Source organism: Dendrobium catenatum, unplaced genomic scaffold, assembly GCF_001605985.2.
Source record: "Dendrobium catenatum unplaced genomic scaffold, ASM160598v2 fragScaff_scaffold_390, whole genome shotgun sequence".
Lineage (NCBI taxonomy): Eukaryota > Viridiplantae > Streptophyta > Magnoliopsida > Asparagales > Orchidaceae > Dendrobium > Dendrobium catenatum.
In genome coordinates, this window is record NW_021318852.1 from 5,413,401 (window position 1) to 5,425,366 (window position 11,966).

The 11,966-nt window shown below is 36.4% G+C and overlaps 1 protein-coding gene and 1 pseudogene across 1 annotated transcript; both read left to right on the forward strand.

The window, feature by feature from the left end:
* The first annotated feature begins 3,255 nt into the window (after positions 1-3,255).
* Positions 3,256-6,465, forward strand: LOC114579454 (annotated as a pseudogene).
* A 292-nt stretch (positions 6,466-6,757) lies between these two features.
* LOC114579436 (amino acid permease 3-like) lies at positions 6,758-7,517 on the forward strand. Its single transcript, XM_028693933.1, has one exon. The coding sequence runs from the start codon at positions 6,758-6,760 to the stop codon at positions 7,145-7,147; it is 390 nt and encodes a 129-aa protein (XP_028549766.1). The 3' UTR covers positions 7,148-7,517.
* The last annotated feature ends 4,449 nt before the right edge of the window (positions 7,518-11,966 follow it).

The window sequence follows — 11,966 nt, forward strand, 5'->3', positions numbered from 1 at the left end:
TCAGATACGTAGAGTATACGTGTTATCTGGCATATAGTAGCAGCAATGAGTATTGGTATTGAGGATTGGAAGTTTGGAATTTGAAGGGTTTGATATTTAAAACTTTAAATTTCACCATCTTACATTTAAAGCGGATGGTGGGGGAATGGATGATGGACCCGATCAAGATCCCATGGTTCCGTCATCCCGGGCCATCGTGGGCCCTGGTCTACTTAGTCAGAGGAGGTAGTCGACCCAACCTGACAGAAGGATCCTTATCGGTAGCCATGGGTTACTTCGTCCAAGGGGATCTTGTAGACCGGGGTTGAATGTTTGTGTAAGGGGACAAATTTGAATCCACCTTAGCTAACAGAGGGCTTTGTGCCATATCGATCATATCCTATTGATTCATATCTCAAGTATTTAACGCCACTAAGGAGCGTATTGGCTCTGGCATTTGGTGGCGAAACTGCCGGTTAGAGGACACGTACCACGTCCTTACTGACAAGAGATTGTTTGAGAATGGATCCTAGTGATATTTTCGAATAGGCATTTGACACTTTGTGAGCTAGAGTTTATTTGAATTTGTCCACCCCTGCAGACTGTTGCGGAGGGTGGATGGGCTTTGCTTTAAGTGTTGTGATGGATAGTTTCAATTTTAAATATTTTTTGGATTTTGGGATTTTTAAGGAGTTTTGGATTTTTGGATTTTGATGGGCATTTGGGTGACATTATGAAAATATTTGGAATAGGCCCCTATTGTTGAGATTTTCGTTCAACACGGTCAACATCGGGGTGTTTAGGGTCATTTCTCTTTTGTTGATTGAACCCTGTCAACTTGATCAAGCTATTGATCGAGGATCGAGTTTCGTAGGCTTTATACCCTTGATAGTGAATTCTCATTATTATAGGCCTTGAATGCCTAATATGAATGTATTAAGACAAATATGACGGTCTCTATAATCGTATATTTGTTTGTTGGTTTAAACCCTGTCGACTTCTATTGACCCGTATAGAAGAATCGGTTTTGAACTTGAATTCAATTGTCAACCCGCGCAGCATCCCTAGACGTCACGTGTGTACCAATAACACGCTCGCCTGGACCCATACAGGTATTTGGGGGCATTTTATAATTGAATCCTGTATACTCCTTTATACATTCTTAGGAGGATCAGGTTCAAATTTAATAACCCACGCAGCATCCCTAGACGTCACGTGTGTACCAATAACATGCTCACTGGGGCCCATGCGGGTTGAGATTGTACTTTCTCATTTAGTGTACCTATGTGTATATAATTTATAGTGCACGTGCAGAGGTATTTTGAAAGATTTATAAATACCTTCTGTCCGCTTGCAAGGATGTTGCGGATCCGGTGGCATGGCGTAGCAGCTTCTGAATAGAGTTGTTCGTCGCTGCTTTGTACAGGTAGACTATCATGCACTACTATTACTTTTTGTAGGTGGATCGTAGTGCACTAACTAATCTCCTACCTTGTTGTAGATGATTGCATCTATTGCAGTGCTTCTGTATTTGCTCACAGACAATCTGTTGTATATGCAACAAACTTCTTATAACAACTCGTATGCATTTGCATTTGATGCAATCAATTTGCTTGTGGATAATATATTAGGAGTCAATGGGTCTTCTAAATCAGCTTGCATAAGCTCCTATCTACTGTAATTCTCTTTTGTACTTGTTCGTAGATGCCACTTTGTACTTGTAACAGGTCTCCTAAGATAGTTCACAAGAGTTCACATTTGCCACCAACCTTTTCATACACATTGGTTGGTAGGTACTTGCGTTTGTTGTTGTCTTATTGTATGTATAATAGTTTTTTTTAACCCTTTGTTTGTGAACGCTGTACGACATATCCATGCTTGCAGAAGGACCCATTACACTGTAATGCATATAGCATCACCATTCGCAAGTGGATTAATGTGCTCATTTGCAAACTATTGTTGCTCGCTATATGTGTTGCGTTCTCTACCAGTTTCTTTATGCAAGCCATATTTGCTATAATGTTTCTAAGCATATTCTGTTGGTGGGTTATCGTCCCCTTTACATGTCATTTGCTAATAACTCCACTCACTATTGCCTTCAAGCTTCTTTATGTAGATTCGGGAACTAACTGACATGAACAATACAAGCTCAATGTTATTTGTATCATTCTTTTAGGGGATTGTCTTATTCATTAAGAGCTTTCTCTTTCTTTATTTGTAGGCATGAAACACTTATTGCATGTTGTAGGTAGACAATCGTACACGTTGTATATGGATATTCATGCATGTGAAAATCTTCTACCATTACTTGGAAGTTAAGACCTTGTTACTTTTCTTTTATTGCAAATAAATTGCATTTGTCCTTTGCTTATCACATATTCATTGCAAGTCCCTCTCACTTGGTTCAAACCAAGTTCATAAGTCTCATGTGATTTTGGCAAGTTCAAGTTCTCCACATTCATTTGAGTTCATCATGGTTCAATTCTTTGAGTTCAAAATCTCCTTGATTAAGCTTGATTTTAAGTTTTTTTGTTCAAGTTTGTACTTAATATGTTAATGTCCAAATCCTTGTCCTTTGAGTTCAACCATGTCCAAGCCTTGTTCACAAGTCATCTGTTTGAATTCAAGTATCAAACTCAAGTTCAATTGAGTTTAGTTTCATTTGAATTTGATCTCTTTGTTCTATTGTTCAAGTCCAAATCAAAGTCCCCTATGGTCCTTGTAGAGTTCAAGTTTGTTGCATCATTTTCAAGTCCAAACTTCTTGTCATTCAATCAAGTCCAGGTCCCAAATTATTCTTTTGAGTTCAAATGAGGTCCAAATATAGCATTATGTTCACCCAAAATATTCGGCAGCCTTCCGGCGTCTTCCCCGTTTAGGGGAAACTACGAAAAATTTGGTCTTTCCCACCACGCTAAGAAAAACGTGTATGGTAGGTGCCCTCTTTCGAGGACACCGTGATCGTGTAATTTTTTGATCCCCCACCACGCTAAGAAAAGCGTGTATGGGTATTTTTTTGAAAATATTTTGCAAGAAAGTAATTTTTGAAAGTATTTTGCAAGAAAAATAGTTATTTCCCCGCAAGCGGGTACTTATGGGTATCCCCGCTTCGTCGTACGCATCGCACCTTATTCTCATCCCACCACGCTAAGAAAAGCGTGTATAGACGGGGAAACCGTGGCGATACGAATTTCAAAGAATGGATTTTTAGGTGATTACTCGCTTCGTCGCAAGTGTCGGGACGCACTCCCTCCCACCACGCTAAGAAAAGCATGCATGGGTGGTCGTTTTGTCTCAACGCATGCGTTGAAACGGATTCTCAGAGTTTTAGGGTTAGAGAGTTATACCTTGGCGGGGTCGGCGGCGGATCGAGGTGAGCATAATTAATTAGAATTAATAATAATTAGTCATAATTAAACTCAATTAATTATAACAAATTATGATTAACATTAATTAATTATGCTCAGGAAAAACTAATTTATAATTAACTTAAATTAATTATAATTAATAATAATTAATTTAATATTAAAGATAATTAATTATAATTAACCTCAATTAATTATAATTAATTATACTATTATTAATTAATTAAAATTAATTATATTTTAATTTAAAATTGATCATAAATCAATTAATTTTAACTTATAATTTATCATGATTTAATTATAATTAATTATAATCAAATTATAAATAATTATAATTAACTTAAAATAAATTACAAATTAGATATTTTTAACTTATAATTAATTATAGATCAATTATAATTAATTGTATTTATAATTAATTATATTCAATCCTAAAATTAATTATAGATTAATTAAACATGATTATGTAAGATTTATACAGGATTTAGATTAAATCCTGATAAAATCTCACGGCAGAACAAACCCTCTGCTCCCACTATCTCGGCTTGACAATTCATGGGATCCGGCCGAAGAAGCAAATGAAAGGAGAGAGTTACCTCCACGGCCAGCAACTTCCCGTTATTGCTTCCGAGAAAATGTCGTAACCTCCGATCCTACAAACAGGGAATGCCGTCGAATGAGCAAAGTCGAACGGCACAGAGGAGTCGGGCAGAGGCTTGGGCGGCTCTGGTCGCTGGGCTCTAGAGGGATCGGGTAAGGGATCTCTCTCTCTGTCATGTTCAAACTTAGCTAAAGGCGGCTCGAAGTTGGTTGTGCTCATTTATACTTCTAACTCTAAAGTACTTAATTAGTTTATAATTAAAGACTCTTTTTTTTTTTTTGTGCAAAGATCATATTCTATATACATCAAATTTCACATTAGCACTATCCATTCCTATAGACATTAAATATTTTAAAGACATCTTCATATTTTAATTTTTTTAACAAAAAACAAAAAACTTGTTTTTAATTTCCCTATCTTTAATTCACAAATATTTTTAAAATTATTTTATGTAATCTAACCTTCACATTTTTTATTACTTAAATATGTTAAAATCATGTCATTGAATTCTTCAAGATGATACCATTCATTTATTGATCATATAAATTATTAGTTATAATCAAGAAAATAATTATGTAGCAATATCTTGATCAAAATTGAGTTTATATTTCTTGAATTTATTTTGAGATAATTCTGGTATAAAACTTAATTGATTGCTCATCTTTAAATACATTTAAAACTTTAAAATTCTAATAAAAAATTGATATGAGTTCTACTATTAGGTCATTGGTAATGGGCCCATTCAATTGCAGAGGCCGAGTAAGGTCTATAAAAAAACCTTCACCGTATAAGAAAGAAGCAGCTCCACTGTAAAATCTCTACTGGGTCACACACGCTCTCTCTTCCTTTGTCTCTTCTCTCTCTCTTCCTTGTTTCTTCTCCTTTCAGCCTCTGCCTCCACGTTTAGGTGCATAAGTGGAGGTACGCTACAGACAGAAAGATTGCAGTGATAGGAGATGGTGGCAAAGCAATCATTGACCGCCCAATTGGGACCATCAGAATATGAACGGTAGCCTACCTCCCTCCACCTCACAGCAAGATCTATCACGTTTCTGATTTCCATTTATATAAATAACATACGCAAAACCGTCACTTTTCATCCATCAAATCTTAATGTATAGAGAAGAGGAGCTCTTTCTTGGAACTCTCTGAGTATCACTCTACTCCGCTTCTCTCTGCTGTTTTTGCACAAAATAATAAAACTTGAATCTTTTTTGCAGGAACTGTGTGGACTGCAAGTTCTCATATCATCACCGCTGTCATCGGCTCCGGCGTGCTATCGCTGGCTTGGGCTGTCGGCACAGCTGGGTTGCATCGCCGGTCCCATTGTAATGATTATCTTCTCCTTCGTCACCTTCTACACTTCTTCTCTCCTCGCTGACTGTTACAGAACCGGCGATCCCATCACCGGCAAGCGTAATTACACTTACAGCGCCGCCGTCCATTCCTATCTCGGTTCGTTCCCTCTTAACTAACCTTTGATAATTCAAAAGCTCTCAGCTTTGATCTAATTACCCTTATAATTATTTCTCAGGGGGAATGAAAGTGAAACTCTGCGGGCTTATTCAGTATCTGAATCTCTTTGGAGTAGCCATTCGATACGCAATTGCTTCCTCCATTAGTATGATGTGAGTACCCGCTCTTCAAATTGTCGAAATCACCTTTTTACCATCTAAGCTAATTTTTAAGTTTTCTAAAACAGGGCAATTCGGAGATCAAATTGCTTCCATGAGAAAGGACACAGAAGCCGATGCCATGTCTCAAGCAATCCCTACATGATCATCTTCGGCGTCACACAAATTGTCTTTTCTCAAATCCCTGATTTTGATCAGATTTGGTGGCTCTCAATTGTAGCTGCAGTTATGTCCTTCACCTACTCTTCCATTGGCCTGGCCCTCGGCATTGCTCAAGTTGTTGATAAGCATCTCAAACTTTTTAAATCAATTTCCGTTCAAGTTCTGCAATGAAAAAGTTATTTTTTTTAAAAAAAAACTTTTTTTTTTCTCTTGTTTTGAACAGCAAACGGTGGATTCAAAGGGAGCCTTACTGGAATCAGCATAGGCTCTGTAACCCAGACTGAGAAGGTCTGGCGCAGCCTCCAAGCTTTCGGGGACATCGTCTTCGCTTACTCATACTCCATGATCCTCATCGAAATCCAAGTATGTTAGAGAGAAATTATTCTAAATGAGTGGAAGAGGATAAAAATAATAGGAACTTCTATTATAAAATTTTCTCTCTTACATCCATATGACAAGACTCAATGCCTATTTATACTAGTACAAAGACAATTCTAGAAACCTATTCTAGAGATTTCTATAATAAAGACTACCAACCACCAACCACTAAAAGTTATTGCATATTCTAGATATTTCTTCCATACAATTTACTAGATACACAAAAAACTTAAACATTAATTTTGGTTTATATTTTCAACACTCCCCCTTAAACCAAAATTTTTATCAACCACTCCAAGAAGTATCTTTAATTTTATGAACTGTTCTGCAGCTAATGGCTTTCTGAAAATATATGCAATTTGATCTTCAGATTTCACATACTCCACTTGAACTTCTTTATCTTTGATCTGGTCTCTTATATAATGAAACCGAACATCAACATGTTTGCTTCTCTTGTGATAAATTGGATTTTTTGATAATGCAATTGCTGACTTATTGTCAACAAAGATTTTTGTAGCTTCGACTTGAGAGTATCCAATCTCTTTCAGCAACTTCCTTAGCCATATTGCATGACATACACATGATGATGCAGCAACATATTCAGCTTCACAAGTAGAGAGAACATGGTTTGCGGCTGTATGGGCTACGGCGCCTTCGGCGACTCTGCGCCTGGTAATTTTCTAACCGGCTTCGGCTTCTACAACCCATTCTGGCTTCTCGACATATCCAACGCCGCCATTGTCATTCACCTCGTGGGAGCTTACAAAGTCTTTTGTCAGCCGCTCTTCGCCTTCATTGAGAAATGGGCGAATCGAACATGGCCGGACTCCAAGTTTATCTCTAAAGAGATCAGAATCCGGTTGAGTTCTACGAAGTCCTATAAGCTTAACCTTTTCCGGTTATTTATGCCAAATCTTACTGGCATAAATAATAGAAAACCCTACCATAAGAATCAAAATTTGCTGGACACTGCAAGATATTTGCAATGGCGAGCTTCAGCTTTTATTTATGGATTTTACAATGCTTAAAATGCTGGCACCAATTTCAAATAAAAAAAATTATAAAAATCACAGAGAATTATTCCTAATGATCGATAGAATACATGTATTTATTGATATCAACAATCTTCCAAAATCATCGAGGAATAATTTTGTTGAATCTCCAGTGCTTAAGCTACCATGTGGCAGATAAAACTAACAGCCTGTATTTTCAATAGCAGGCTCTACAACAGAAAATAAATAACATCTTCATTGATCAAATCAAACGAATATATTGCCATGCACAGACTTCCATATTCCTTCGACTGGATCGTTATACTCTTAATAGATTCGCTTCTGCATGTACAGGCCAAAGAGTTGGAAGAAGCTGACTAATACAATTTGAAACGGTTGAAGTTGATTGCAATTAATTATAAATTATTATGAAAATAATAAAGTGAAAACTACTCTTAACTTTACCATCATATCTAATAGATCTGATTGGGAAAACTACTCTTAACACAAAAAACTTCATGTCTAATATTTTTATTCATGCCAAAATCTATAAATAAGCTTCGAATCTACAAATTCAATGGGAGGATTTTTAGTAGAGAGAAATATGAGATTTATAGAGCATTCTAAAGCTTTATCCATCACTGTCCGATCGACTTTAATTACCATGCAACATCAACTCCTGTTATCATCTATAACTTTTCCTATCTTCTTGTTCCTTATTATTGAGATACCTTTGTATTTGACAAAGCTTAAAATCCTTGCATCAGTTTCAATATCTTCTTGTATAGTATATAGTTATAACTGTTAGAGATACTAAGATTATTCTTTGCCATATAATTATTAGAACATGTATCTAATATCTATAGTAAAAAATTATGCTAGAGTTATTTGAATTATTTCTAACTATATAAAGAATATCAAAATATGCATATAATATTTATAGTAAAAATTTATAAAGGTAATGTATTCTCATAATTTAGAATATATTTTTTTATTGTATTTTCCTTTGTTGTTATATTCTTTAGCTTATATACCATTGTATCAACTTATGACATTCAATTCAATCAAGCAAAATATGTAAAATGTTTGGATTTCTAGCATGATAGTAGAGATTTGATCTAGCATCGATATTGCCTCTCTTTAATTTAAGGAGGGATTTGTTTTATATTTCTTTTAATTATATATATTAAGTTTCATTGATTTCGATTAGTTCCGCTTGTCTTTATTATCTGATCTCTTGCCAAGGACATTTTTCCATCAATTTCTCTTGTCACCTACAACAATCACATATCTCACCTGCAAACAATGCTTCTCCCAATTCTATTTGATTCATTGCTTTTGCTTGTTAGGTTTGTTGCTATTGTCTCTCACCAAGGAGATGTTAATTTCGTTCTGTTTCTCACAATTCTACTTGATTTTGTTATTGCTTTTGCTTGGTTTCGATCATCATTATATTGTGTCTCACCAAGAAGAGATTTGCCATCAATTCCTCCATTTTTCTTGGTTATATTTTTAGTGATTAACAATTTCTTTCAATAAAAATTACAAGCCAAAATTTTGCATGCCAAAATTGAAGACGGTAATGGAAGAACTTTCAAATAAAAACTTAATTTGGGGAGGAAGATTTCAAGCAAATATATATCTCATTTGAAAAGAGCCATGATAAATCCTCGAAGAAGGTGAGCAATTATGAATAATCATTAATACAAGTATGAAAGCTGATAAATAGTTATCCAAGAACTATATGGAGTAGGAAGAGCTAGATAAACGTACGTACACTCACATATGCTAGAGGCAAATTAAGATTGTATTACAGTGAGAAACATCAAACATTTCATATATTTATTAATATGCCTTATTACATCGTCGGTGGATCATAGATTTGTTGTACGCCTGCAGGGGCCTTTTATTATTCAACCATGACAAGCAAAGAAGCAAGAAGGAAATTAAGGCCTTCAATTTTCTTTTTTAATATTTTTTTTTGTTTAAGAGCCTGATTTGAGTGACCAGTAGACCTTAAGATCGGTGATCACTACAGCCGCGATGGATCCAAGTCCAACAATGGAGGCCAAAGAAATAACTCGACAAGCTAAGCTCAGCATTTGTAAACATGCCCACCTCAAACTCCATTTAGGCACCTTCTTCTTTGCAATGTACTTTTCTACCGTAAATAACGACCAAATTCCAAGAGCACCGGGTAGAGATAACTTCGTCGAAACAATGAGATCACTGTGGTCGCCACCACAAAGGCCGAACGCCACACTAGCCGGAAAAGGCTAAGCTTTAAAGACATAGTAGAACTTAAGGGGAATGACCTGTAGACCTTAATTTGCCACAAAGTGACGCCACCTTCTTTTGAAAAGCGAAAGTAAAAGTGCAGTTAAATAAACAACAAAAATAGATGGAAGCGTTGCTGAAATAAACAAAATTGAAAGCAGAAGGAAGCGTGACTGCTGCTTTGTGACAGATGGAGTGGTTGTTTTTTTTTTTTTTGAAAAATTTGGGGCAAAGCCCGTATATTAATCAAATGAAAATTACATACCCGGAAAAGGCTAAGCTTTAAAGACATAGTAGAGCTTAAGGGGATTTTGATCTCCTTAGATATAAACGTGGAATTGGGCCATGCCCCATTCACCCATTTCTTGATGAAGGCAAAGAGCTGATGACAAATTAAATGTTGACAGCTAAGCAAGAAATAGAAATGGATAGAATGGGGGAGAGCGCCTCGAGGTACTAATTGTTCCCCTCTCCATCGTACTCCTAGGGGTTGGCCTCTACCACTTCCTAGGCCCTCTACGTGACCTCCTCTTCGGCCAGATAATGGATTCATGCTGCTTCGAATAGCTTCCTTTCGATCAGTTCTTCGCTGGCAATGCCTATCTTCGACACTTTTCTGAGAAGAACGGTGGAGGCCTCCATGATGTCCAAGTCATGAGCTTCGCTGTCATCAGGACCCTTTTTTTCGCGGTATTTCTTGTAGGTTATTGGCATTTTTACTGGATTCGACAGTATTGCTTGCTTGTGTTGGAGCGCAATATGTGCAGATTATTGCTCTGGTTATTAGATTGTTTGTTCTGTTGCGTGTACGTTCATGTTTGTTTATAGGAATTGCATGATGTAACGTTTGGAGTTTGAGCTTATGTCGAAATAGAAATAGAGCATGGGTGGTGCTCGTTGGAGTTTCTTAGGGCTGCAAATGAACCGACTGAAGCTTGCTCTAGATTGAACTCATTTGTCAAAACCCTGTTTGAGCTGGTGCTCAAATTCAACACGATTATTTGTACTGGTGTTCAAGCTCAATTTGTTTAGACTTGTGAAGTTTGAGTTGAGTTTGAGCTCAGCTCAATATCTAACCAAATGAGTTTTATCAAGCCTATTAACGAGCAGAACTGAACAAATGAAGCAATGAATAAACTAAATGGGATACTTTGTTATAGTTTATTCATTGCTTCATTTAGTGCTCTCGATTCTAATTCATATATAAAAAAACACTAGAGAACAATTTAAAAGTATCCCACTTGAGAAATGCCAACTTCAGCTATATTTTGGTGAATGCCATATATGTCCAATAAATTTCTACGTGTATTGGAAAACTCAAGCTTTTAGAAAAACGAAATAATGTCATTGCAACATAGACCCAGATGACAAGCTATAGGGTTGTAAATTAATCCACAAACTTGATAAACTCGACAGGCTACTTATGGCTCAGCTTGTTTAAAATTCATTTATGATCATTTAATTAAGTAATTAAATAAATTTGAACATTTTATAAATACTCAATTGATAAAAGTACAATTTTGTTTAAAATATTCATTTATTTAATAGTTCATTTCTCAATTTTAAACTCAATATGTTGTCATTAATAGTCTCAATAAGATTTGTTCAGTTCTGCTCGTAATAGGCTTGATAAAACTCATTTAGTTAGATAATGAGCCGAGCTCAAACTCAACTAAAAAATCACAAGATTAAACAAATTGAGTTTGAACACCACTGCAAATAATCGTGTTGAATTTGAACTCCAGCTCAAACAGGGTTTTGACAAATGAGTTCATTCTAGAGCAAGTTTCTGTCAGTTCATTTGCAGCCCTAAGAAACTCCAATGAGCACCACCCATGCTCTATTTCTATTTCAATATAAGCTCAAACTCCCAACATCACACCATGCAATTCCTAGAAACAAACATGAACGTACACGCAACAAAATAAACAATCTAATTACCAGAGCAATAATCTGCACATATTGCGCTCCAACACAAGCAAGCAATATTGTCGAATCCAGTAAAAATGCCAATAATCGGGAAGAAATACCGCGAAAAAAAGGGTCCTCACGACAGCAAAGCTCATGACTTGGACACCACAGAAGCCTCCACCGCTCTTCTCAGAAAAGTGTCAAAGACAGGCATTGCCAGCAAAGAATCGATCGGAAGGAATCTATTCGAAGCAGCATGAATCAATTATCTGGCCGAAGATGAGCTAACGCAGAGGCCCTAGGGCCTAGGAAGTGGTAGAGGCCAACCCCTAAGACGATCGAGAGGGGAACAAATAGTACCTCGAGGCCAACACCTGAGCCCCTTGCTTCACATCACCTTCTTCACTCCTTGCATTTTCATTGTCCAGTTTTTGATCTTGTTAGCATGAGGTGAGTGATTGGTGGAGCAGGAATGGATGTGGAAGAATGGTGCATGGGGCATTATCTATTGAAGTGGCTCAGCCATGGAGGCCAGAGAAGTTTCTTCTTTTCTATTTCAGACATTTTCTTTTATGTTTGAGAGGTATGAAGAAGGAAATGATGAGAATAGCTCAAGATATCATCAATCTTATTTAAATGACAACATGATTATATCTATTGACATGTG

Excerpts from the sequence above, each read along its gene's own strand:
- LOC114579436 (XM_028693933.1), top strand. The coding sequence starts at position 6,758 with ATGGGCTACGGCGCCTTCGGCGACTCTGCGCCTGGTAATTTTCTAACC.